Source organism: Acomys minous (assembly GCF_964271855.1).
Source record: "Acomys minous genome assembly, chromosome: 16".
NCBI lineage: Eukaryota > Metazoa > Chordata > Mammalia > Rodentia > Muridae > Acomys > Acomys minous.
The window spans coordinates 71,373,420-71,398,980 of NC_140498.1; the positions used below are offsets into that span (position 1 = coordinate 71,373,420).

Consider the following 25,561-nt stretch of genomic DNA (forward strand, 5'->3'; position numbering starts at 1 on the left):
GACAGGGTTTCCTGTAGCCCAAGCTGGCCTTAAACTCCCTATGTGACTGAGGATGAACTCAGACTTTTGACCCTCTTGCCTCCGTTCTCCAGAGTCCTGGCATTACAGGTATGTGCCATCAGGTCTGACTTATGCAAGCCTAGGGATTGAGACCAGGACTTCAAACACGCTAGGCAAACATTCTAGCTTACATCCCTGTCTTTTTCCTGCATTTTTGGTGGTGGTGGTGGCGGCGGCGGCGGCGGTGGCAGCGGCAGCAGCTTGTGGGGTGTGTGTGTGTGTATGTGTGTGTGTCTGACATACTTGAGCCTCAGCCAAATGCTAGCCAGTCGTTTTACCAATCTCTGTATCCCCAGCCTTGAGGGAATATTGAAAGAAAAGAAAGAACCCTTTTCAGCCTAATTTTTATCCAACAAAAGATTCTCCATCACTTCCCCTTTGAGAGCCCTACAGAAAACAAATAACTGGGCTCTGAGGTTACAAGCACTTGCTGTTCTTACAGAGGACCAGAGTTTGGGTCTCAACAGCCACATAGTGGCTCACAGTAATTCCAGGAGATCTGTGGGCACCAGGCATGCACGTCGTGCACATTTAGACATGCAGGCAAAACAGTCATATGCATAAAATCAACCTAATAATTAAAAAAAATTAAGTATATGTCTCATAGCATTTATTCATCCAACAAATATTTTCACAGTAAAATCAACACAGCTTCATAACAAATATCTCGTAGAGAAATGGATGTCTCACGCCCCACACTTTCTCTGTCTCAACTCTCATCTTTTGCCCCTCCAGGGGGCTTTGTGGAACTGCTGCATGATGACTCTTGTCTTGAGGCTTGAAGAGGCAAAGTGAGGGTCTTGGGGAGGGGGCTGGATGCGGCTGGGATTCCTACAGAAAACCCAGATAGCTCCAGTCTCGCCTTAGAGCAAAATTCCTGTTCCTTCCACGGGAAGCGGAGATGCAGCTGGAGGTCCTTCACCCGTCACGTGCGTCCTACTTTGTAGTCTGATACCTATAGGGTCAGTGGCCTTTAGGTCCTGAGAGGCCGGGAGACTGTAGGGGGAAACTGCTTGGCATCAAGTTTGTCCTTATACTGTAGTTCAGGCGTAGCCAAGCGTTCACATTCCTCCTGGTCTTTCTGGTTCAGTCCGCTCTGAAGTACATAGCCCAATACCTTAGCCGAACCAAATTGGAAGGGACGGAGCCTTACATCGGTGATGTATTTGGGGTCTAAAGCCTCACCCCCCATCAGACAACGTTTTGCCAGAGCTTCTCTTCGGGCCTGGAGCTCAGCCACAGCACGTTGCAGCCGACTCCGGCCGTATTGTTCTATCCGTGCCCACAGACTACGGTTGAAGTGAATATAAAGAGCCCAGTCTAGATTATTCCAAGCTCGGGCCCTTGCGCTCAGCTGCCGATCTTCACCAGTCTCCGCAGTCTTATTGGCAGCGCTGAGCCTCTGCTCACTGCCGGCCTGGGCGTTGTGCATGAAGCCCACCACATCGTCCAGGCTCCAGCACAGAGCATCTGCCAACAGAACCAGGGACTCATCAAAGTACTCCGCCACCATGACCAGGTCAAAGACAGAGTCCAACCAGGCCAGACCCCACTGGATAAAAGATGAGGGCTCGAAAGCTGAAAAGGCGAGGCTGGACGGCTGCTCGTAATTAGCTGCAGCCGTGGTAATAGGTTGGAAGAGAGTTCTCAGGCCAGCGCCGGAAGGTACGGTATGTAGCCGGAAGGGGTTGGGGTCTCTGGGGAGATGGGGAATCATTCTCATGGTCTTCGTCTCTGGGGGGAAGGGCAAACCGAAGTCAAACCATAGTAAGTTTCGGGCATAGTGGTTCCCACGGGCCCCGGGTCTGTAGAAGGCTCGAGGATTGGCTAGGAAAGCAGCCAAAGATGGTGCCTTCCGGAAAGCCGATGAGGTGGATTTGTAATAGGAGAAGGCAGAGCGGGCTAGAGCCGCCGGATCTCGGACAATGGAAAAGAAGAAGCTATCAGAAGGCATGACCCGGAGTACCTGCAGAGGAGAGAAAGAGCAGGCCAGTGAGGAAAGGCCTGACTGAGGAAGGAATAAAGACAAGTTAAGGCTCTGAGGAGCCGTCAGAACTCCGCTGTCGACCCTCGGCTTCCCCCTACCAGCTGGGTGGGTGATTGTGGGGAAATTATGTGATGCCTCTGAGATTCAATTTGCTTGTCTGCAAAAGGAGAGTCGTCCGAGGGCCCTAGGTGGATGAGAAGAGCACAGGAGATGACAGTCAAAACCCTGGGACACACAAAGCTCAGCGAGATCACTCGTTTACTTGGGTCTTTGTATCTTCCTTGGTTGGTAGAAACTGAAACCTGGGCCGGGCGGTGGTGGGACGCTCCTTTAATGCCAGCACTTGGGAGGTAGAGGCAGGTGGATCTCTGTGAGTTCGAGGCTAGCCTGGTCTACAGAGTGAGTCCAGGACAGCCAAGGCTACACAGAGAAACCCTGTCTCAAAACAACCACAGCAAAAACAACAACAACAAAACCAAAAAAAAAACAAAAACAAAAACAAAAAACCTGAAACCTGGGCCTGGGGAGATGGCTCTCAGTAAAGTGCTTGCTACACACAAGCATGAGGATCCAGGTTCATACTCCTGGTACCCACAGAAAAGCCAGGCATGGTGGCGCTCACCCAGAAGCTGAGAAGGCAGAGACAGCTGGAACCCTGGGAGCTGGTTGGCACACAACTCAAAACCTCTAAGAAACTCTGCATTCACTTCTGCAACAAAAATGTTTGTCTTCAGTTTGTGTGCCGTATGTGTGAGTGTGAGTGTGTACGCACTTGTGCATGTGGACTCTGGGGGAGACATCACTCCTGAGGCACCCTCTACCTTTGTTTTCAAGACAGAAGCTCTCACTGGCCTGGAACTTATCAACTAGGAAAGGCTGGCTAGTCAGAGACCCTCAGGGACTCTCCTGACTCTGCCTCCTCAGTGCTGGCAACACAAGAGCCTTCTGCCATGCCCAACTTTTTTTTTTAAACATGGGTTCTGGGGATCAAATTCAGATTCTATTGCTGGCATGGTAGGCATTTTTACTCTTATCTTCCCAGCCCTGCCCCTTTCTGAGATAGGGTCATGCTTATGTGGCCCAGGGTGGCCTGGAACTCCTGCCTCAGCCACCCGAGCATTGCAATTACAGACGGGTGCCAACACGGCCAGCACAAAAACCTGTTAAATGCCTTTTCTGGGACTCTTGGTCACAGCTTCAGAAAGCAACTGGCCTTGAGGCTCCTCCGGGTGGAAGCAGCTGTGCTCCCTGGACAGTCCAAGATGGCTTCAGCGAAAGGTACTTCTGGAGCTGGGGGGGGGGGGGACTTGGAGAACAAAAGACACTTCTGCAGTAGGGTATTGGGAAAGGGGGTGCTGGAAAAGCTAAAGTCTAGGGCGGGCGGCTTTATTTCTCAGTGGGCATCTTGAGAATGAGGCTGAGATGACCATAACAGGGTCCTGCAGACTGAACCACATATTAATAGTTCCTAGATTCCCTTGTTGAATGATTATTAATATTTAATATTGAATTGTTATTTTAGTAACATCAGTGGCTACTCCTTATTCTAGCTTTCTACCCAAATAACCACACAGAGAAAGTAGGATCTGCTTTATTAGCCTATAGCACAATGCTGAGCAATGATTACTCCATCCTAAACCTCCAAGCTAGCATAGTTTCCTCTCATTCTGATTTCCCACTTTATACTTGCTTTTTACTCATGTGCTACCGGCTAATAAAATAGATCCTAGTCTCTCGGTGTGGTGATTTTGATATAAAGCTGGAATAAGGAGTAGCCACTGTTCTTACTAAAATAACAATTCAATATTAAATATTAATAATCGTTCAACACTCCCTGAAGGTTTCTGCTCTTATAATGACGTTTATCGTGGACTCTAACCTTCCTCCATCACAGTGGTGCTTGATAATAAGTCTGTCCTTAAGGAGGTTTTAAACTTTACCATCGGGATGGACAGATGGCTCAGTGGTTAAGAGCTGTTAAGCTGCAGTTATAAGAACTGGTGTTCAGCTCCCAGCACCCAGATAATGAGCTGGGTGTCTCTGCAGGTGCCTGTAAGCCTGCCTGCAATCAAAGCAGCCGCAGGAAGCTCACCGGGGCTTCTAGGCTAGCTGCGAACCTAGCTCCCTGTTGAGAGAGGGACCCAGGCAGAGCGCGGTAATGAGAACCCTGCTGTCTCCTCCAAGCCTCCTCGCACAGTCGCAGGCACCACTCACAAATACACAATAAATCTTTAGATGAATAGGACAAAGCTTGGCTCAATCTCCAAAGTGATAATAGGAACCTGTTTGGGACTTAAGGTGTAATGCTGTGTGTCTGGAAACTGTATGAGCCCGCCCCAAAATCACCCACAAGGCATCATCAGCCTTTAACCATCCCCAGCAAATGGTTACATTTCTCACACTGTCAAGACATTTCATTTGCCAGACTACCTCTATCACCCCAACTCTCCAGGAGTCAATCAGGGTGATGATTTAAGAGTGGGGATATAGGGCTGGAGAGATGGCTCAGAGGTTAAGTGCACTGGCTGCTCTTCTAGAGGTCCTGAGTTCAATTCCCAGCAGCCACATGGTGGCTCACAACCATCTATAATGAGATCTTATGCCCTCTTCTGACCTGCAGGTATACATGAAGGCAGAGCACTGTATATATAATAATAAATAAATAGATATTTTTAAAAAAAGAGTGGGGATATATACCAACAGACTAAACAATCATTGAGGGGGAAAAAAAACCAAGCAAATTGATTTTTTTTCTTAAAGGAGCTATAATAGGCCAGAGAGATAGCTCAGTGTATGAAGTGCTGTGCAGGGGTGAAGACCTGAGTGCGGATCCCTGAGAACCACGTACATGAAGCAGATGTGGTAGCATGCCTCTGTGGTCACCAGTGGGGACATGGGAGGTAGAGACGGGCACTCAGCCCCGAAACCCGCAGACCAGCCACAGATGCAAAAGAGACCCTGTCTCAAATGAAGGGGAAGATGAGAGCCAACATCAAGGTTGTCATCTGACCTCCACACGTACACACACACACACACACACACACACACACACACACACACACACACACACACACCATGGCACACACATGCCTGGATCGGTTATGGACACAAACATCCTACGCAAGATTTTTTTTTTTAAGTTTCTTTCCTTAACTGAATTAAATTTTTTTTTCTTCATTAATAAGGGCATACCTATTTGAACTCTGTCTTTTGTTTTTGTTTTTTCAGCAGAAGTAAGTAGTTAATTGTCTTTGGCATCGAAACTAACTTCCCAGTTCGACCATTTGGTACTCGTGTGACTTTGGCCTTTCAGTGATGTTAATAGAGCCTTTGTTTCTTGGAGTGTAAATCAGGATTGGTATGTCTGGAGGAATGCGGAAGTGCCTGGAACATAGTAGGTAGTCAATGGATGGTAGTGACAATGAAAGTCATCCCTCGGCCATTACAGGGACTTACTTCACTGACCCTTGTCAGGGTCCCACTCTTGACACTTGCCCCGCAGTGTTCAGCAGTGGCCCCTTGCTGCCCCTAACATCAGCCTCACAATCCTCAGCTGTCTCCTGCTCTGCCTTCAACAAGGGTGCACTGCATATGCCGGTTCGCAGCTGTAGTCCTAGCACTTGGAAGGCTGAGGAAAGAGAATAGCTGAGAATTCAAGGAAAGCCCAGGGTACACTAGCAAGAGCCTGTTTCAAAATAAAGGGTTTGGGCAGTCTCTCCTATTCACTGCACATATCTCCTGATACACACGTGTCTACGTGCACCACCATGCCTTCCTAAGGGTTTACTTTCTTTAAGAATGCCCAATCTGCCAGGCATGGTGGCGCACGCCTGTAATCCCAGCACTCGGGAGGCAGAGGTAGGTGGAACTCTGTGAGTTCGAGGCCAGCCTGGTCTACAGAGTGATCCAGGACAGCTAAGGCTACACAGAGAAACCCTGTCTCGGGGGGAAAAAAAGCCCATTCTGTGCTGGGAACATAGCTCAGTGGTAAGGTGCTTGCCTACCATGTACGGGGAAGCCCTGGGTTTACTCCCCAGTACTTCTGTAAAAAGCAAACAGAAGAAAATCACTGAGAATGTCTGATGTTTGTAGGGCATTGTTCACATCTATGATTCTAGTACTCTGAGAGACGGATATAGAAGTATTGCTGTGAGTTCTAGGACATTCTGGGGTAATGGTGAGCGTCATGATGGTGGCTGTCTCAAAAAAAAAAAAACAACAAAAGTTCCCCCCAAAGAATGTCTGAGCTGGAACTACAGAGTGAACTGTAGCATGCTTGCCTAGCATGCATTAAGAGCTGGGTCCCATCCCCGCTGCATAAACTGATGGAGTAGTGGTGCACACCGGTCCCCGGCGCTCGTAAGATGGAGGCAGGAGCATAGGAAGTTCAAGATTAGCCTCAGCTGTTTAGAAGGCTGGGCGCTAGTTGGAACTACGTGAGATCAGTAACAAATACAGACACAGAAAGACAGACACGCGCGCACACACACACACACACACACACACACACACACACGCAGAATGCGTAAGTCTTTACTAGAAACTCCCATCTGATCTTTTTTTTTTTTTTTAACTTCCTTGCCCACCACACCAATCTCTGTTCTCTTTGCAGGTGCTCTTTATCCCTCATGGGGCAAGGATTACAGTGTGAGCCATCACACCCAGTGCCAGCCTGCTTGTTTTTTCTTCCTACAAGTGATCACTGCCTTAAGCATGTGAGAAAATGTGCCCATATCTTCCATAAGTAGTCCCCTTTGGGATCAGAACTGGGATCTCTTTTCACTGTGGTTTTTGAGACAGAGACCTGGTACTTCTGCTCAGTCTGCCCTTCAACCTTGGTTTTGTTTTGTTTTGTTTTTTTGAGACAAGGTGTCAAGTATTCCAGGCTGGCTTGAACTGACTATGTAGCCTCTTGCCCCAGGTCCTGAGTGATGGAATTACAGGCGTGCACCACCACACTTGGTCTGTGTGGTGCTCAGAATCAAACCCAGGGCTTTCTGCACGTTAGACAAGTACTCTAGCGACAGTGTTACATCCCTAGTCTGAGCCTCCTGTCTCAACTTCCAAAGTTCTGAGATTACAAGTGTGTTCCATCACACTTTCAAAGTGTCCAGCTCCTCTGTGCTCTCTTGAAGGCTTAACACAGAGTTGACATGAAGTCTTAATGTGTAGTGCTTACATACAACCCCAGCACTAGGCAGATGGAGACAGAAGGATCCTAGGGGATCACTGGCCAGCTGGCCTAGCTAGAAGAACAAGTTCCAGGTTCCGTGAAAGAGCCTGTCTCAAAAACTTAGGTGGAGAGGGCCCGAGAAACACACCTGGGACTGACCGCTGGCCTCCACACGCCCATGCACCCTGCACACACAGGTCCCATATGAGCGAAGGGAAGCCTTTTGGCTCCCAACACTATACCTGACCCAGAGAAATCACATACGTAGAAAGAGCAACAGGAAACCTTGCCTTTATGCCCTAGGGTCCAACTTGTCAGCAAATCCCCATACCAAGGCACAGGTCTCCTCTCTTACAGAGAGAGGTATCCTCACCTCTTTCAGGTTGAACCTCATGTGATGGCAGAGGATCTGGAAAGGCTTCTGGGTCTCTGAACTCTGAGGATGGTAGCCTTTGACCTTAGAGGCCTGGAAAAGCTTTGGGTAGCCAAACTGGTAGTGGGTGGGGAGGGCAAAACGTAGTCCCTGCTTGTCCCCGTAGCGATGAAGGAGGTTGAGCACAGAGCTGCTCCCAGATTTGTGTGTCTTCAAGAACACAAGTTGCTGGCGGGCTAGGCAAGGCTTGATAGTTGGTCTGAGAGAAGGGATCCAGGACTGTGGGAGCTGTAGCCCAGGTATCCTGGAAAGAGATAGGAAATGTCCTGTCCCTTGGCATTATTTGGAGCAGATGGGGGTTTTTTTGTTTTTGTTTTTGTTTTTTGTAACTGGGCAGTAGGGATCCTCCCACCCCACGTGTTCTCCCCTTAGAGTCACATCCCAGATGGAATCAAGGAAGATTAGGTTGGGGTGGGTATAGTCAGAGAGGTAGGACAGGCTAGGGACTCACCTCCTCTGGAATGGTCCCCCCAAGAGCTGGAGGCCAAATCCGATGGTCATAAAGACTCCCAGAGCCACCCCCAGGCTCCGAGGCCTCCGGAGCTTCATGATCCTGGCAGGAGACAGAGGGCCTATGTGTCACAAGGGAAGTGACATTAGACAGGGGACAGAGCCGGGGCCAAGGGCCGTGGGTGGCAGTGGGCGTCCACCGGGGAAGGCACCTTTTGGAGATCAGGTGATCGTTTCCCTAGGCTTGCTCGCTGCCCTGGTTGAGTCTGCCCCTGAGTTAGCACATTTTTGCCTCTGTCAGCGTCTAGAAGGGAAATGAGGGGGAAGGAGAGGAGTCTAAGGAGGAGGGAGAACCTTTTCTTTTTGTTCTTCTGCCATTGAGCCCTGAGGCAGGGATGGGGAGTGGCCAGGGGTGTGTGTGTGTGTGTGTGGTGTGTGTGGGTGTGTGTGTGTGTGTGTGTGTGTGTGTGTGTGTGTGTGTGTATGTATGTACATGCTCTTTACTCCAGACCCTTGTAGATGACCTGGCATCTATTCCTTGTGCTGCCAAGCTCGTTTGTCTATAGCCCCCCCTCCACCCCCCCACCCCGTGGCTCTCCAACTGTACTCACCTCCTTTAAGCTTTGGATATTTAAAAGAGAAGGAGATAAAGCCAGGACCCAGATCTTAAGTGAAACAGACATCAAATGAGATTGAACCTTTCAGCTCAGGATGATGACCTTCGCATCAAGGCGTTGTCAAGCCAGGTCCTGGCTGCCTTCTAGGTGCCCCTGTCAGTCTCAAGCAGGAATGAAGACCCTCCTTCCGTATGTAGCTAGTACATGGGGAAACCTTAGTGGGGAATGGGAGATCAGATAGGAGGAGGCAAGGCGGTGGGTGGACCTGGAGGAGTGGCATGAGCCACTGTTGATGGAGATGTGGGTCTACAGAGTCCCTGGATGCACCCCATCTCACGCCCTAATCCTATCTATCAGTGCACAGGGCGGAGAGAGAGAGACACAGAGACAGACAGACAGACAGACACACAGACAGACAGACAGACAGAGACAGACACAGAGAGATTCTTTTCTCCCATCCTTAACTTGGGCTGTAGCTTTATCTTTTCAGAGCACACCCTACAATCAAAGATCAAGGTCCTTCCAACAGAGCCCCCTTCCCCGAACTAGCCAGGGTGACCCCAAGAGAAAAGAATCCAAGCTTGCTATCCAGAGGTCTGCCTCCTTCTGGCACTATCCCCAATTCCCTCCCCCAGCACAGCCCCCAGGGTTCAGCCGGGAACTCACTCCTCTATGCCGAGCTATATTTGCTAAACTTGATTTCCTCCCCATCTGTCTCGAGCTCCTTTTTTTCCCTCATCCCGGGCTCACGGTCCTTTCTGCAGCTTTGGTGACCGCTTCATCCGTCGCCAGCCTTTTGTTAAGGGTCTTCTGTGAACCCTCCCAAGTCTCCTTTTATAAATTCAAAGGCCCCTCCACCCGTTCCAGCCTCAGCTTCCCTAGCCACTCACCAGGCCATGAGAGCAGTGGAAAAATCAGGCCGGCCTGTCTCAGCCACCGCCCGGCTCCTCAGATCAACTTTCCCCACAAACTTTTCTCAGTACCCAGACTCCTCCCCCTCCCCTCCCTTTGTCCCGACAGTCCAAGAAGCTGCTTAGGCTTGCTTGCTTGCTTGGGCCTTGATCTGTCCTGAGTCTTTCTCGGTCCCTCCCTGCCCTTTAGCAGTGGTTGGGGGTGTGGGGGGGGGAGGGGGCGGGCGGGGAGGAGGAGGGGGGGGAGATGCCCTAGCCTGCCTTTAGGCCCTCTTTCAAGTAGGAATCAATTGCATCTTTTTCTTTTTGCTTTCCAGAAAACAAAAGATTTATTCAGGTGAAGTGGAAGGAGAGGGGGAGAGGGGGACGGGCAGACCGAGACTTCCAAGAACAGCAGCCCTCACCCTGAAGGTGGCAAGGGCAGTGGTAGGCCTGGTGTCCTGCACAATTTACAGGTATTTCCTTATGTGATTTCTGTTTGATCTCCAACAAGTCTTTTTTAAGACTAAGATACTCACACCTCAGTTTTGGGAAATCTAGAGTTGCTCCTTAGGGGCTACCTGTTCCAACAAACAAGAAGCAGGTGGAGCTGAGCCAGTTACAGTCGCCCAGGGCTCACGGAGGGAGGAAGTGCTGGCTGCACATGGGTGAGTCCCCAAGTTCAAATCCCCTGCACCCATGTGAAGAAGCTGGGCTTGGCCACAAGTGCATCTGCCTGTAACTCCAGTGGGACAGGAGGATAAGAGGATGATTGGGGCTTGCTGGCTGCCAGCCTCGCTCCGGGTTCAGGGAGAATGCCTGTCTCAAGGGAATAAGGCACGAGTGACATAGCAGGACAGATGTTCACTTCTGACCTCTGGGTATGCACTGCACCACACACACACACACACACACAGTATAGAAAGCCACACACAGGCTCCAATAAATTATCATTTATTTACCAATAAACACTGACTTGAACACTGAAATATGACATGGAAGCTTGTGAAGGATGGCAAAGGTCACAAGCTGCCCCCAATATTTAAAGATGACTTTAAAAGAGCCAACAGAACCCAGGCCCATCTTCCCCCCAGCCCCAGCCTCTCTCCCAGCGTCAGCACTTAGCTTTGTTGGTTTCCAACTCTCACTCCTCCTGCCTCCGCCTCCCAAATAATAACAGTTTACAGGCATGCGACACCACTCCCAGCTAGTTTTATTTGTCCATTTCCAATACCAGGTGCCCCCATGCCAACAGTCCCACCCCTCCCCACTTCCAAGACCCTTCAACCCATTTCCCAATACCCCACCCCCTGTCTGTTGCATCAATGAGCCCCAAGCCTTAAGAGCTGAACCATACTCCCTTCCTAAATAAATATCCCCAGTTCCCAAATGAAAAAATAAATATTATGAGCACCTATCTACCTCCCAACCCAGCAATGGGAAACTCCTGGATTTGGGGCCCCAGCCATTCACCCACAAAGTCCCTCTCTACCCTCTCTGTAGCCCCCTTCCACTCTTCCTCTCGCTCAGCAGAGGGAGGGAGGTGGAGGCAAAGGGCCATTAACCCTTCTGATGCTAGGGCACCCCTCCCTGGTTATCGAAGTCCAAGCAGGGTCAGAACTGCAGGGAAAAGAACGACACTGCCTGGGCTATGGAGAGCGACAGATGATCCCAGATTCCTGCTTCTGCCCTGGTTGTATCTGGCACTGCCACTTCCTCCTTTGACCCCAAGACCGTCCCTTCGAGGAGGACGAGGTGGCCTTGGCGGCCTGGCTGGGGGAACCACTGGTGCTGCCCCAGCTTTCCAGTCATCCGCGTACTGCTGCCCTCCTCCGGAGCCACTGGCGTCTTCGTCTGTGCAGGTGAGAGAAGAACAGAGGTGAATGGTAGAAAGGAAGCAAGAGAGAGATGTAGCAAAGATGCAAGTGGAAGGAACACTGAGATAGAGCATCAGCGCATGCTTTTCTATGTAGGCACACGTGAAATGCCAAAGTGAGACCCGTTATTTTACGTCATTAATACAGACACACAGATAAAGAGAGGCAAGGGAAGGGTACACAAGTGAGAGTGATTGACAGGAATGCATAATCAGACTGCGGACACGGAAGTGGGACAAGGAAATGAGAGATGGCCAAAGACAGAGACAGAAAAAGGAAAGAAATGAGTAGATGGGGAGAGAAGCCATAGAAAACACAAGTAGAGAAGCAGGAGCGGGGGAGGGAGGAAGAGTGGAGACAAGACAAGGCGGGCTTGTTTTCTCTTTTTGGCTAATTTCATGCGGTGGCGGCGGGGGTGGGGTGGGCGTGGGGCAGCCCAGTGGCACCACAGCTAGCTCCCCTGTCCCCAGTACTGCTCTATACAATAACTTTCCTAAGTGTTCTCGTTAGGAATGCTTGTGCCTCCCGCTGCAATCAAGGATGGAGACCTTTGAGACAGGCACTTAAGGCTTAAGCGAATACAAATGAATGAAGCTAATTAATGCGGGGCTGGGGTGAGGGGTGGAAGGGGAGCCCGAGGAGCAGTGAGTGGCACTCAAAAGGAGGTGGGCAGGAGTGGAGCCACAGAGTGTGTGTGTGTGTGTGTGTGTGTGTGTGTGTGTGTGGGTGTCAATAGGCAAAGCGGAGTTCCAGGAGCAGGGGCGGGACTCGACAGGGCAGTAGGCAGAGCCCAGAGGCATTGGGCTGGGCTCCAGAGCAGTGAGCCAGGCTAGAAGCCATAGAAGAAAGAGGGCAGTGGGCGGGACTTGAGAAGCAACAGGTCAGGGCCAGGTCAAGGGGCCCTGCAGAGTGGGTCTCTGGGCCTCACCAGCATCGCGCATGTCAAGGTCCTGACCCAGCGCGGCTGCCTTCATTCGAGCAGTAGCCGCTCGGAGATGTAGCCTCCGCCGCCGCGTCGGGACGTCAGGATCCGAGGTATCCAACTCAGGGTTGCGGAGCTGCTCGTTCAAGGAGCCCACAACCACAGGCGACAGATACCTGAAAACACAGCAAGACCTCGGAAGCTCCCGCAACCGCCTTCCCTCCTTCTAGCTGCCTGACTCCTAGTGCCCGCCCGCCAGAGCCCTACAACTTACCGGCCTCTCCCAACTCCAGTCCAGCAGGGTGCCGCCTCCTGCGAGAGGTCCGCTGCCATGCGGGAGTCCCCACACACGGTCACCGGCAGTCCAGCCCAGAAGCCCCGCACTCGGCTAAGTCTCTCGCGGAGCTCCCACACCTGCGCGAGAGCAAACAAAGCTGCCGAGGACCCGGGCGTTACTCTGCCATACCCCAGGCACCCGCAGCAGCTGAGCTCCCCAACGCACCAGACGGTGCAAATTAGTGCCCGCAGCAGTCGTGGGTCGTTCTTCCTCAGCGGATGCCCTCCACGACCGGCTTGCCTCCTCTCTGGATGCTGGTGCCCGCCGGTTACGGGACTGCACCGGATGGGGCGTCCCGCATTCCTGAAACACCTGCGCGCAGGAAAAGACCTCAACCTTCGCTGTGAAGCAAACCACACTGTGTCCCATCTCTGACTCCACAGTCTCCCCTTACTGTTTCTGACACCCACGCTGTTCTTGTAAGCCTCTCCTCTCTATACCTTGGCTGACACCTTAACGCTGTTTTCCTGCAGATGCATCAAGCCCTCTGAGATCTTCACCCCAATGGACTCAGCAGCCAGTTCAAAGGAAAAGGGTCCCTGGAGCTTCTCAGCCAGCAGCAGGAGACCATCTTAAGGGAAAGGGAGAATGAGAAACGAAGACAGTAGGGGGACAGCACTGAGCTAAGATGTTCCCACAAATCTGACTGGGGCCTTTAAAAGGAAAGAGCAATTTGCTATTTTCTGTGGAGTATGATCGAATGAGAAAAGCCCCCTCCCCCTCAGTTTACCCCACCCCGACCCACAGTTTGGTTTTATGCCACCCTCTCCTTAGACAAATGGCCCCCAACCTTACTCAGGGCCCTCCTCTATCTGGGGCTTTCTTGAACTCCCTTCGGGCTTTCTTGAGCCCCCTCACCCAGATATCCGCCCCATTCAGGCTCCAGTCCCCTGCTGCTGAGGCAGCCATGGGCCACATTGAGGCAGAAGCCCCTGCAGGGCATGAGCGAGGGGACTCCCCGACAAAGTGGGCAGCCGATCAGACGCATCAGGGCCTGCCTGCAGCCTTCCAGCACGGGAACCTGGGGGCAGAGAATGGCTGTGGGCATCCATGAACACCTAGGCTGCTCTTAGCAAGCCCGGTGCTGGGCATAGAAAGGTCAAAGATCCTGACCCACCTCCCCAGGCTATTTGTTGGAAGCTGGATGTGAGCAACTGTGGCTGGTGACCCCCATGTGGCACCCGGTGATACCACAGGACTGCTACGGGACTGAGAAGCGGGTACCTGGAGGCAACGCTGCCGACCCTGCTTCTCGAGAGGGGACTGACTAGGGTGTTGCTGGGGAGGAGGTGGTAAGGAAAGATTCAGGGTCAAGAGTGAGCCCAAGATGGCTGAGGAGAGAGGAAGAAGGCGGGAGGTGAGGGTGGGGACAGGACCTGTGATGAAGAGAGGCCTTCAGCAGCAGGGAGGAGGGAGGGTCACTGAGGGGCTCACTGCAATCTAGAACTGCTATGGAAATGAGCAGGCCCTCCAAGACTGGCAGAAGGCACGTGAGTCACCAGGCAGGGGTGGGAAGAGAGACCAGAAGCCACAGAAGATCATGTCAGACACCCAGTGGAGGCCTGACTCTGGCCTGCCTTCCTGATGTCCTCTGGAGCACCAGAGCTCAGGGGCAGAGAAGGGGCAGCTCCAGGCCTCTGATGCCAGCCGGTGCCTGTCTTCTTCACCCCCCCACCCCACCCCCGGGCTCTGTCCACACTCAGGTCCCCTCTAACCTTAAGCGCGTCACTGACCACATTTCTTCCAGTCTCCAGACCCTGGACCAAGGCCCGGGCTGCCACAAGTGCCCGGGTTATCTGGGGGAAAGAAGGTGAGAAAGGAAAAAAAAAACCCACAAAAAAGATTATGCGTTCGTCAAGACTGAGGTTGGGCTTGTGGGGTTACTCTGGGCGGGTACCCTGTTGGGTGATACGGAGAAGGAGGAATTACAGTCTAGAAGGGTTGGGTGTTTACAAAGAGCTGGCAGGACTGTGTTGTGTAAGGTTTAGAGACAGGCTGTGTGACAGAACCCTGAACTTAAAAGACTGAGGGGTGCGGCCCAGCATCACTACTTATTGGCTATGGGACTTGCTTGGGAGACCCATTTTCCTCCTATATAAAACTCTCTCATTTCACTCTAACAATCACGGTGACAATTCAATGTGTTGCCGTGAGCGAAAAAGATTCCCAACCTATGGAATGTCCGCTTCTTGCTTGGCTGAAGCCCAGGAGGTCCCTGGGTTAGGATTGGAGAGGTGCTGGCGGACAGCAGCTGGGGGTGGAGGGCCAAGAGCGTATGTACAACTATGACAAAGAAGGACAGCGGGCGTGTAGTTAGAGGGGACCTCGGGGGGTGGGGGGTGGGGGGCGGCGGACTGGTGGGGCATCGGTGACCTGAGATGGGGATCACCAAGTGAGAGATGCAGGACACGAGGTCAGAGGTCAGAGGTTGCTGCAGCTCACGTCGTGGGGCTCCCCTCACCTGTAGGCGGAGGCGGCGGGGTGAGTCCCCGAAGGGCTGCAGGGAACCATCGGCGGTTGAAGTGAGGCGAGTAAGGCAGAGCAGGAAGTCAGGAGGAAAGCTGTACTGTGGGTGCAGCAAAGGGAAAGCTCTCTCCAGGAGCTGCGCCCAGAAATCCGCCAAGGTGTCATCCAGCCCCTCGCCAGACTTCTCATAGTAGTCACGCAGGCCAGAGAACAGACTATTGAAGATGATGGCGTGCTGGGAATACAGGCGGCCATAGGAGTGCGAGAAGAGCTGGGCCAAAGAGTGCTGGGATATAGACAGCATCTCCCGAAAGAACTCTGACAAAGGGATGGGAAGAGGAAGTGGAGACAGGGAGAGAGGGGAGGAAGGGCAGAGGCAGGAGGGACGAGCAAAAGAGGAGGCGAATGGATTAGAAAGTGAGCGAGTCAGACATCAGGCAGACTAGGGGTGAGGAAGGGCAGGGTCCTGGAGAGAAGGCGGGGTGGGTATTAGAGGTAAGTAGGGCTGGGGCAGTTGCCGGGGAGCTCCGGGGTAAGAGGTGGGCTGGCTTATGGCTGCAGGGGGTGGGGGATAGGACACTGCAGAGAAACCATACAACTAAAGAGGCGTGAAGCACATTTGGGGAACCCCAAAGCTCCTCACCATTAAACTTTCTGTGCCGGGCGGCCAATGTGTGAATCAAGAAGGAGCCACTGTCCTCCACCAGGCCACGGAACGTGACCTCTGCATCCCTGATCAACTTCTGCTCCGTCTCACTGGAACAGCAGGTGTACTCCTGAGGGCAGATCTGAAGGTGCTCACCTGGGCAGAGGAGACAGGGAGGAACAGCAAATGACAAAAATGGATATTAATGAATTTCTTTTCAACCCCCAACGGTCCCCCTACCCCCACACCTATCACCGGGGGCTGATGATTCTTTTCCACCTGTGTGGCCGCTTTTTCCTTTGTTTGGCCCTTCAGCCCTACCTTAACCCTCCTTCATTGTCCCTCGCCCATCCCAAGTTCCCCCCTATTTGTCATGGGATCATCTAATTTGACAGTCGCCTTGCGGGCCAAATTAGTGACCGGTGTCTTCTGGGGACCTTCCCCGACACCGCACACTCCATGCCTCCAGGGACATCTATGGGCTGAAGAATGGGGTTTGTAGGGGTGGGGCTACCTGGCGAGCAAGAAAGTATCATCATAAAAGCTCACAGAAATTGCAAGGGAATTTCTAGCTGTTAAAGATACTAACAGGGTGTGCAAATTACAGAGAAGGGAATTCCTTGGGTGGGGAATTGGATGAGGGCTATTATGTGAGCAGCAGGGTTATTGTGATCCTGGTAAAGAAGTTGGAAGAGGAGATGGAGGAAGAGGAGGAAGACGCCTAAGAGATGAAACAATTATCACAATGGTCACTGAAAGGGAAGAGTTATTGTGAGATGGGGAGGACCCGTCCCCGCCCCCTCCCACTCCTGACTCTTTTCTCTTTCTTCTCACCTGAGATGAGGGAGGGAGGGATTAGGTTTAAACTATATCCCCGGGCTCCCAGCACCTGCCGAGTCTCTGCACAACTCCGGACGACCTTTGCCTCACTCCCACGCCCCGGTCCTGGACCGGGACACAGAGGGAGCAGCAATAGAAGGAGAGGTCGCAGGGCAGACATAGCTGTTCTCCTCCCTGAGACGGGGCAAAGTGGGTCCTAAGCGGGGAAGAAGAGCTCACGGAACTCTAGAATTCCGCTCTCGGCCGCGGGACGTCTGGAAGAAAAGAATGAGAGCGTGCTCCCCAAAACTGAGCAACCCCAGCACCGTAGCTGGACCAGGCGGCATCTGCGGAGACAATGGGAGCCAGGGAGCGGGACAGGGGGCGGGGCCCGAAGCGGGGACCCGCCAATCATAAGGAGAATCCGGCCTCGGGGGCGGGGTCAGGGTAGATATGGAGCCAATGTAGAAGGGGAAGTCGGCGGGGGGGGGGGGGGGAATGCGGCCGGTATTGGGGAGCTTGGTGAGGTGGGGGGTATGTGTGTGTGGGGGGGGAGGATAATGTGGTCTTAAGAAAAGGCGTGGCTTTCTCGTCCAAAAGGCGGGGCTTGTGTGAAACTGAGCCTATTGCAATTGACAAGCCGGACTGAAGGCTTGGCAGAACGCTCGGCCAATGGAAGGGAGCACAGGGGCAAAGGAGGTGTGGCGAGGGCGGAGCGGCCCGCACGCACTGGAGCCCACGTGACGGGAATGCATGCCTCATGCCTGGTGGCCGCTCGAAGCCGAGCGGGCTGTGTGGCTGGAACGTGCTTGGCACGAGCTCGCTCTCCGCGAAGTCTCGCGAGACTTCTCGGCCGCGCGAAGACCAGTTAATCTCGGCGCGCGGGTGCGCGCGACATATCTCGTGCCTTCCCGCTTTTTTTTTTTTCACGCGCCCCCTCCCCAGACTTACCCGCCCGCCATCCGAGGAAGGAAAGCCGCTGCGGCCGGCGTCCCTGTGAGAGGTGGGATGTCCACTGAGACCTGAAAGGACCCCTGAGGTGGTGACCTTTCTTCAGCCGTGGTCATCTAGAGGTCACTCTTCCAAGCTCAAACAGTGAGGTTATCCCTTTGGGCCCACAAATAGGCCGCACGCCGACCCTCCTGCTCCCTCTTGCCCCTCGGACGTCTGTAGCTCTGTGGTGTCCGCCATGGAGGCCCCGGGGAAATTCCATCTGGCCCTGAGAGATAAATAGTCTCTCCCGAAGGGAAAACTCCCCTCAGCTCAAGCAAGCGGCCGGGGGTGGGGGTGGGGGGGGGGTCAGCCTTGGACAGTGCTTTCTGGAAACAGAGAAAGCGAACTTTCCTTTACTCTCTGGAATTTTCCAGCCTAATTCAAACAACAACAATAACAACACACCTCTACCTCCAAACCTTTCAGAACCTCCCACTTCCTGTATCGTCAGGGAATGATTTCCAGAAATGAAAATCTGAGGTGCTTTGCTGCTGCTTTGTTTTTAGCAGCCAAGCCGCGTTCTCTAACAGTGTAACCTCCCCGCCCCCGACTTCTCTAAGGGGGAGTTGCTCCAGACGCTGCTCTTGTGTGTAAATCCTCTGGCATTTATTTATTTATTTATTTATTTATTTATTTATCGAGACAGGATTTCTCTATTTTTCGAGACAGGGTTTCTCTTCGCTGGTATAGCCTTCGCTGTCCTGGACTCGCTTTGTAGACCAGGCTGGCCTCGAACTCACAGCGATCCACCTGCCTCTGCCTCCCGTAATGCTGGGATTAAAGGCGTGGGCCACAACTGCCCAGCTTGGCTTTATCTATCAATCATCTATCTTTAAATTCGCTCGTTTATTTACCTACCTATACTGAAGATTGGACCTAGTCTTGGACAAACCTTAAACAAACCTTGTACCACTAAAGTATAATCCCCAGGCTTCCTTTTTTCAGATGAGGTCTCACTAAATTGCCTAAGCTAGTTTGGAATTCCAGGCTTGTTTTCACTGTGGTGAACTTCCTGCCTCAGCCTCCCATGTAGCTGGGATTACAGGCCTGCACCATCCCCTAGTTTCAGGTTTCTGTTTTTCAGCCCTTAAGGCTGTAGGGACCATAATACCTCAATATGGCTAGGTTGACTCTTGATGTTGGTGATCCATCCCATAGTACTAGTGATGGTCATGACAGGGATAGAGTAGTAATAAGAGCTCGTCCCTTTCTTTTTTTTCCTAGAGCTGGATTAACATGCCTACTCTGTGGTCACCCTCCTCCCAGCTCCATGGCTCCTCCGAAGGCACTGTGGCCTCCCCAGTTCAAAATTCTGTGGGAAGTACACAGATGGCCTTGTCACCTTGCTCCTCCATCAGCCTGCCCTGTGATGACAGGGACTCGCCGGATACTGCAGAGTGGTGAGTGCATGTTGGGCCCCTTCTGTGTTCTCGGTAGCTTTCCTGTCTTGGTTATAGTATGTGTGGGGCTGTATGCCAGCACCAGAAACGCCGTGCTGAAAGCTGGGTGTGGTGGTAACGCACCTGGAGTCCCACATGGAGGCAGGAGGATCAAAAGTTAGGTTAATGACGGTTACATAGTGAATTCAAGTTAGCCTGGACTGCATGAGAGTCGTCTGCTTTAAAACTAAACAAAATAAACCAACCAAAAAAATGGAAGGGAGGGAAGGGGAAGGGAGAAGAAAGGAAGGGAAGAAAGTCTATAATGGTTCAGATTGGAGGCTCCTCCCAGACCGCTATTTCTTGGCTGCCCTCCATCTTATAAACATCGAGTCACACATCTTAACTGTAAATTCAAAGGGTCAGCCTGGGCTACACAGCAAGACCCTGAAAGAAGAACAGAGTACATGTCTAGTTTTGAGTTCATCTTGTTACCTCACCCTATCTTGAACATGTAACTGCCCCTAGCATATAGAGTTGCTGGCGGAAGTAGGGACTAGGAGAGACTGTATGAATAAAGAGTGCTTTGTCGTTTGCTTGAAATTTTGTGGGTATTTTAAAGTTGGTGTCCTGTAGTTCTGTTTTAGATTTATAAAACAGATCCATGATCCTTATCTGTTACAGCTTTATGAGATTAATTCTGTGAAGGTTATAATAGTATGTCATGTTCTTGTAATCTTTCCAGGGAAAAAAGGTATCCTTTTTCCCTTTATTCCTTTATCTTTATTCCTTTATTTTAATTGGCCTTTTCTGAATCATTTCTGTTTCTGCCAGTGCTATTGAGAACTAGATTATATCAGCACTATAAACTTGAATCACTAAGGTGCAAGGTGATGTATCAAGGGTTAACTATAACTCCAGGTAAACACTAGTCTACTTATGTGTGAGTGATGAAATATTTCTTGAGCCATGTTGATTTTTCTGCACACCGAGTAGAAGTCTGAATATCATCTGTGAGTATCAGTTGTTTTATTCGCCTATTTCAGTTCCTCATTCTTAAAAAAAAATTAAGTACCTCATATGTGCAATGCCACAACATACATGGAGGTTAAGGACAACTTTCAGGAGTCAGTTCTCTCATTCCGCCGTGTGGCCCTGGGAGTTGAATTCTGTTCATCAGTCTGTGGTAGCAAGTGCTCTTACTTGCTAAGCCATTCCTCCTGATTTTAGTTCCTCATTTTTCATCTCTACTGCTTTGAAGTGTTTTTTCTTGTCCTGTATTTCTAAAATTTTTTTCATGTAGATGTGGCACAGTTAGAGATAAATGGAAATTATAATTAACTCTTAATATGGAGGGAATGGGTGATACTTAAGGGAAATCGCACTCTCTCAACAGGCATAGTCCCTCTGTGTCAACTACTGAAGACAGTGACTTTGAAGAAAGCTCAAGATGCAAAGTGAAGAAGAGAGCAGCGAAAGGACCACCCAGAGCTGCCCCAGTGAGTCCATTTTATTTAACTCAGAATCTAGTCTGGGAGTTAGCAAAGAAAAACCTGGAAGGACCGGACTCAGGTGATGGGATGGAAGAAGAGAGAACATTAGAATGGAGAGGTACCAGAATTCTTTAAAAAGAGAAAAGATTAGTAATGACAAATTTCACAACAATAAAAAAAAATCAATTACTTAAAATCTGAAACAATAATGGGAGCAATGCTGCGGAATCAGGAGCTGAAGGCTACTTACAGTGATAACAGTGAAATCAAATGTTAGCATCGTTTTTAAAGCTTTTGTATTCTTCATGTTTTTACACTAAATAGGTGGCAAAACATCGGAAGAAGCAGTCCCAAGTAGTGCCTAGTAGGAATGGCATAAATGAATCAGTGTTACCAACCAATGACCTCTTTGATGCTGTGAAAGCTGCCAAAACTTGCATGCAGGTAAAGAAGCGCCTCATCTTTCCTTCTCTTCCTCTTTATAGCAACAAGAAATTTAACTACTTTTTTTTTTTCCAAGACAGGGTTTCTCTGTGTAGCTGTGGCTGTCCAAGACTCACTTTGTAGTCAGGCTGTCCTCAAACTTAACAATGATTCACCTGCCCCCCAAGTGCTGGGATTAAAGGCGTGTGCCACCACTACCCAGCTTTAACTACATTTTAAAAAATTGTATTTTCCTGAAAAATGTTTTACAAGTTTGCTTATAATTATTACAAAAGTTGAATTGTTATTTATGCTTTAACTTGCATTAATGCTTTACAGCTTGTGTTTATATTAAAAACTTATACACAAATGAAAATGGAAGCCAACTACTAATAACTGTTTTCCATCCCCTTTTTTCTACTAGCAATCATATACTTTTTCACCATATGGAAAAAATATGTAGCATAGGTAGATAGGAGGATGAAGACAGGAAAATTCTTTTTTGAGAATGAGCTGTTTCCCCTCATAGTGGATTTGTAAGTTTGTAAGTGTGTTTTCTTTTTTTTTTTCTTTTTTTCTTTTTTTTTTTTTTTTGGTAAGTGTGTTTTCTATGTGTAAGTCATACTATCTGGATATTTTTAGGATCAATTGTTAACATATTTGGCATAAATAGCACACAGATTGGTATCTTTAAAAATGCCCCCCCCCAAAAAAAAAGCCGGGCATGGTGGCACACACCTATAATCCCAGCACTCGGGAGGCAAAGGCAGGTGGATCACTGTGAGTTCGAAGCCAGCCTGGTCTACAAAGCAGGTCCAGGACAGCCAAGGCTACACAGAGAAACTCTGTCTCGAAAAACCAAAAACAAAACCAAAACTGCCACGCAGATAGTTCTCTATGGCCTCCCTCAACGCACCGGTAGCTGTACTCTGGAAGGGCACATCTGTTTGGAAGGCCTGGGCAATTTTTCACAACAGACACTTGAAGGGGAGCCTGTGAATCAGCAATTCAATGGGCTTGTGAAAGGGTCTACTTTCACAGAGGGCCACAATATCAGGCCTAACATCTTCACCCTGCCAGTAGGAGGCATACTCTGGCTAGCAGTATCTGTAGCTAATTGTTGGGTGCTTTCCCACCTGTGGATTTTCAGATGGTTTGCTTTATACGGGCCATGCTATTGAGACCTTGCTTACTCTTCTTCAGCTTGAGCTCAGTGAGCAAGAGGCTGTGCTGAATTTAGAGTGTGGCAACTGCAAACTTCCACCTCTCTGTTGAGATGGAGTTTCTCAGTGCATTCCTGGCTGACCTGAAACTCAGTTTGTACGTCTGGCTGGTTTCAGCTCATAGAGATCTACCTGTTTCTGCCTCCCAACTGCTGGAAATAAAGGTATGTGCCACCACACCAGACTCCCCTGTTTCTTGATACCATCTGATTGTAGGATGAGACAGTCAGGGTCAGAATTACAAATTTAATTTGTTGTTGGCATTTTATTGAGCATACCTAAACCAGTAGAGACTGGAATGTGAATCCCTACAATGACAGTAAGAGCCCTCAGAGGAGGACGTTTCTTTTCTAAAGGTATAGCAGAACAGGATCAAGTCTGCCTTTCTAAAAGAGACAAGGGAACCTAGGAAGAGCCATAGATACTTCTCTTCTTGAACAGTTATATTAAATATTTTTCTCTCCCCACATTTGTCCTTTATTTTTTATTGTTTATCATTTAAAAGTGTATAAAGCTTGGCAGGTCTGGTGGCACATGCCTTTAATCTCAGCCAAGCCTGAGCTACATAGTACATTCCAGACCAGTCAGGAATATATAGTGAGACCCTGTCTGAAACAAAACAAAAGTGTATAAAGCCTATGTGTGGTTTTAAAAGTTACAGCACTAGGCTGGGCATATGGCTTAGATGTACAACACTTGTCTAGCATATGTAAGGCACTCCTAGGTTCCAAATCCAGTACTAGAAAGAAAAATCACTGAGACTGCTAGCTTTCTTTTTTTTTTTTTTTTTTTTTTTTTTTTTTTGGTTTTTCGAGACAGGGTTTCTCTGTGTAGCCTTGGCTGTCCTGGACTCACTTTGTAGACCAGGCTGGCCTCGAACTCACAGTGATCCGCCTGCCTCTGCCTCCCGAGTGCTGGGATTAAAGGCGTGCGCCACCACGCCTGGCTGAGACTGCTAGCTTTCAATTCAAGAAACAAGATAGCTGGGCAGTGGTGGCGCATGCCTTTAATCCCAACACTAGGGAGGCAGAGGCAGGTAGATCGCTCTGAGTTCGATGCCAGCCTGGTCTACAAAGCAAGTCCAGGACAGCCAGGGCTCCACAGGAAAAACCCTGTCTCGAAAAAAAACAAAAGAAAAGAAAACCAAGATAATAGAACTGAAGAGACATTTACATAGTTCCTCTCCACCCCACTAAGTCCCCCAGTTTCCTTATCAGCCAGAGATAATGCTAACCTGAGTGTTATGTTAAACATCTCTTATCGGTTCTACCTTTATCATTAATTAATGCTTTTCTTAATCAATTTAAGCAAATCATTCTTTGGTAATCTGTAACTTAATTATTTTGATTTATACTGGAATCCATTCATATTAGTGCATAATGTAGATTTTGATCATTTTAGGGGGTATTTTAAGTTTTCTGGCATAGTTTTATTGGTTGTATTTTTGTTATTTGGCCTCTCAGTTTATAGCAGTGTATTCAGAGAATGTGGTCTTTCAAACCTAAGCTTTCTGACCTAGTATGTAGTAAGTTTTTGAAACTGCTGTACAGGTATCTGAAGAGAGTTCATATTCTCCAGTTAGTGTGCTCTTGAGCAAGACTGAGAGTATTAAATATGATGCTATTTGGTATTTCTGCTGCGGTTATATTTTATGCTTTGTTCTGTGTGATAAATCAGTTACAGAGAGAGGCATATTAAAAAAAAAATGTGTGGAGGTCTGGGAGTGGTGGTACATGCCTTTAATCCCGCACTCAGGAGGCAGAGGTTAATTTTTTTCAGCTATTCCTTTTATATTTATACCCATATTTGCTTAAAGATTATGAAGCATAATGTATAGAGATTTAGAGTTTAGAATCTTATCTACTTGGTAAATCAAACATTTTCTAGTTAAGTTCTGTCACTTCTAAAATTGCTTTGTTTGTGGTTTTGGTTTTGGTTTTGGTTTTGGTTAGTAGTGCCCTGGTAACTTACCCAGTCGTCTAGCTTACTGCGCATCTTTTGGCTCCGTTCTTCTCAGATCTAGACCATGTCCCTTATTTTGCTAATCTGAACTTCAGAGAAATTTAGCCCGTTTGCATTTATTATCATTATTGACATATTTCTATAACTTTGTGTACCCCAGCTTTATTTTGTCTTTTCTGGTTTTTTCTCCTTTTACGTGCTTCATTTTCGCTGTCTCTAAAGGGCCTTAGTATACTTAATAACAGCTGTCTCCTGCAGTATACACCAAGTTACATTGTTTTCTTCTGTCTGTTCCTGGTCCCCAACAAGTCACATCTTATTTTACATAGTATTTGTTTACATATGTATATTTTGTCAACTTTTTATTCATTATTCCTTCTTGAATCTTCCATGTAGAATCACTCTCTTCTTGTTGCGGTTTAATGGTATAGCCTAAATAATGTTTATTATTAGGCATATAATTATTATAGTGGTATTACCTCACTTTTGATACCTGATGTATTTTAGAGTGGCCTATTTTCATTGGGGCAAGGCAGTTATTACCTCCTAACTATCTTCATTTACATCTCAGCTTCCATACCATGCCATCTGCTTATAATAATTTCTATTTGGGCTACCTCTCATCCATAATCTCAAAATATTTGCTAAGGTATTGATGACATCTGGATCATTTCTTTCATGTGGAACTCAGAGTTCCTCCTGTGGGCCCACATGGCTCTTTCTTATCCCATGGCGACTCCCCTCCTCCTTCCTCCTCGGGTACTGTCTGCTTCTCTTCCCAAAAGCCTGTCTTCCTCCGGCCTTGCCCAGGCATTGGCTTTTTACTGGTCAAACAGGAATAATCTCTCAGGCAAGGTTTACACAGTGAGGACAGGTATATGTGAGAATGTGCAGCTAGATCTTGGGAGCCAGTAATTAGCATCAGAATACATCACATCAGACCAACCTCCAACATCTTTTGTCTCCAGATTACCCTTGAGCAGGGCTTTACTAATAAAGCTTTTCATAATTTGCTTGTATAAAAATATGTTTGTTCATTAAAGACCTTTTACTAGATACAGAATCCTAAAAATTATTTTTTTGAGATAGTATTGCTATATAACCCTGGTAGCTTAGAATTATGTATACTAGGCTGGCTTGGAACTTGCCGAGCTATGCCTGCTTATACTTACTGAGTGCTGGGATTAAATGTATGTTCTACACAACACACACACACAACACATACACACACACACACACACACACACACACACCTTTTGAGGGTCTCACTCTAGCCTAGGCTGGCTTGTAATTGACTCTATAGCTTATACTGGCCTCAGACACAGAGAAATCCTCCTGCCTTAGCCTCCTGAGTGCTGAGGTTACAGGCATGGGCCACCACCCTGCCTAGACTAAGTATAACATGCTAAGA

The 25,561-nt window shown here is 49.2% G+C and overlaps 3 protein-coding genes across 9 annotated transcripts in view; 1 reads left to right on the forward strand and 2 right to left on the reverse strand.

Moving 5' to 3' along the window:
* Positions 1-653: 653 nt before the first annotated feature.
* On the reverse strand, positions 654-9,739 carry GAL3ST4 (galactose-3-O-sulfotransferase 4). Of its 7 annotated transcripts, XM_084761290.1 has the most exons (6): positions 9,611-9,697; positions 8,802-8,934; positions 8,316-8,407; positions 8,105-8,206; positions 7,594-7,897; positions 654-2,026 (listed from the first exon to the last, which is right to left on the reverse strand). In XM_084761290.1, exons 4-6 carry the CDS (start codon positions 8,200-8,202, stop codon positions 1,034-1,036), a joined length of 1,395 nt encoding a protein of 464 aa, XP_084617416.1. In that variant the 5' UTR covers positions 8,203-8,206; positions 8,316-8,407; positions 8,802-8,934; positions 9,611-9,697; the 3' UTR covers positions 654-1,033. The 7 variants fall into 7 exon arrangements, with proteins under 7 accessions (XP_084617416.1, XP_084617414.1, XP_084617415.1 ...); XM_084761288.1 differs by lacking the exon at positions 8,802-8,934 and having other exon boundaries at positions 9,611-9,726; XM_084761289.1 differs by lacking the exon at positions 8,802-8,934 and having other exon boundaries at positions 8,105-8,225; positions 9,611-9,726.
* An 809-nt stretch (positions 9,740-10,548) lies between these two features.
* Positions 10,549-17,122, reverse strand: GPC2 (glypican 2). Its single transcript, XM_084763933.1, has 10 exons — positions 16,693-17,122; positions 15,856-16,014; positions 15,208-15,530; positions 14,462-14,542; positions 13,605-13,767; positions 13,187-13,317; positions 12,912-13,058; positions 12,684-12,823; positions 12,416-12,585; positions 10,549-11,464 (listed from the first exon to the last, which is right to left on the reverse strand). The coding sequence occupies exons 1-10, from the start codon at positions 16,856-16,858 to the stop codon at positions 11,205-11,207; spliced, it is 1,740 nt and encodes a 579-aa protein (XP_084620059.1). The 5' UTR covers positions 16,859-17,122; the 3' UTR covers positions 10,549-11,204.
* A 490-nt stretch (positions 17,123-17,612) lies between these two features.
* Positions 17,613-25,561, forward strand: part of STAG3 (STAG3 cohesin complex component) — a 33,928-nt gene continuing 25,979 nt past the window's right edge. The window contains exons 1-4 of the mRNA XM_084763932.1: positions 17,613-17,772; positions 18,895-19,070; positions 20,446-20,548; positions 20,867-20,986. Of these exons, the coding sequence (XP_084620058.1) occupies positions 18,907-19,070; positions 20,446-20,548; positions 20,867-20,986 (387 nt within the window). The 5' untranslated portion in view covers positions 17,613-17,772; positions 18,895-18,906. The remainder of the gene's footprint in view (positions 17,773-18,894; positions 19,071-20,445; positions 20,549-20,866; positions 20,987-25,561) is intronic.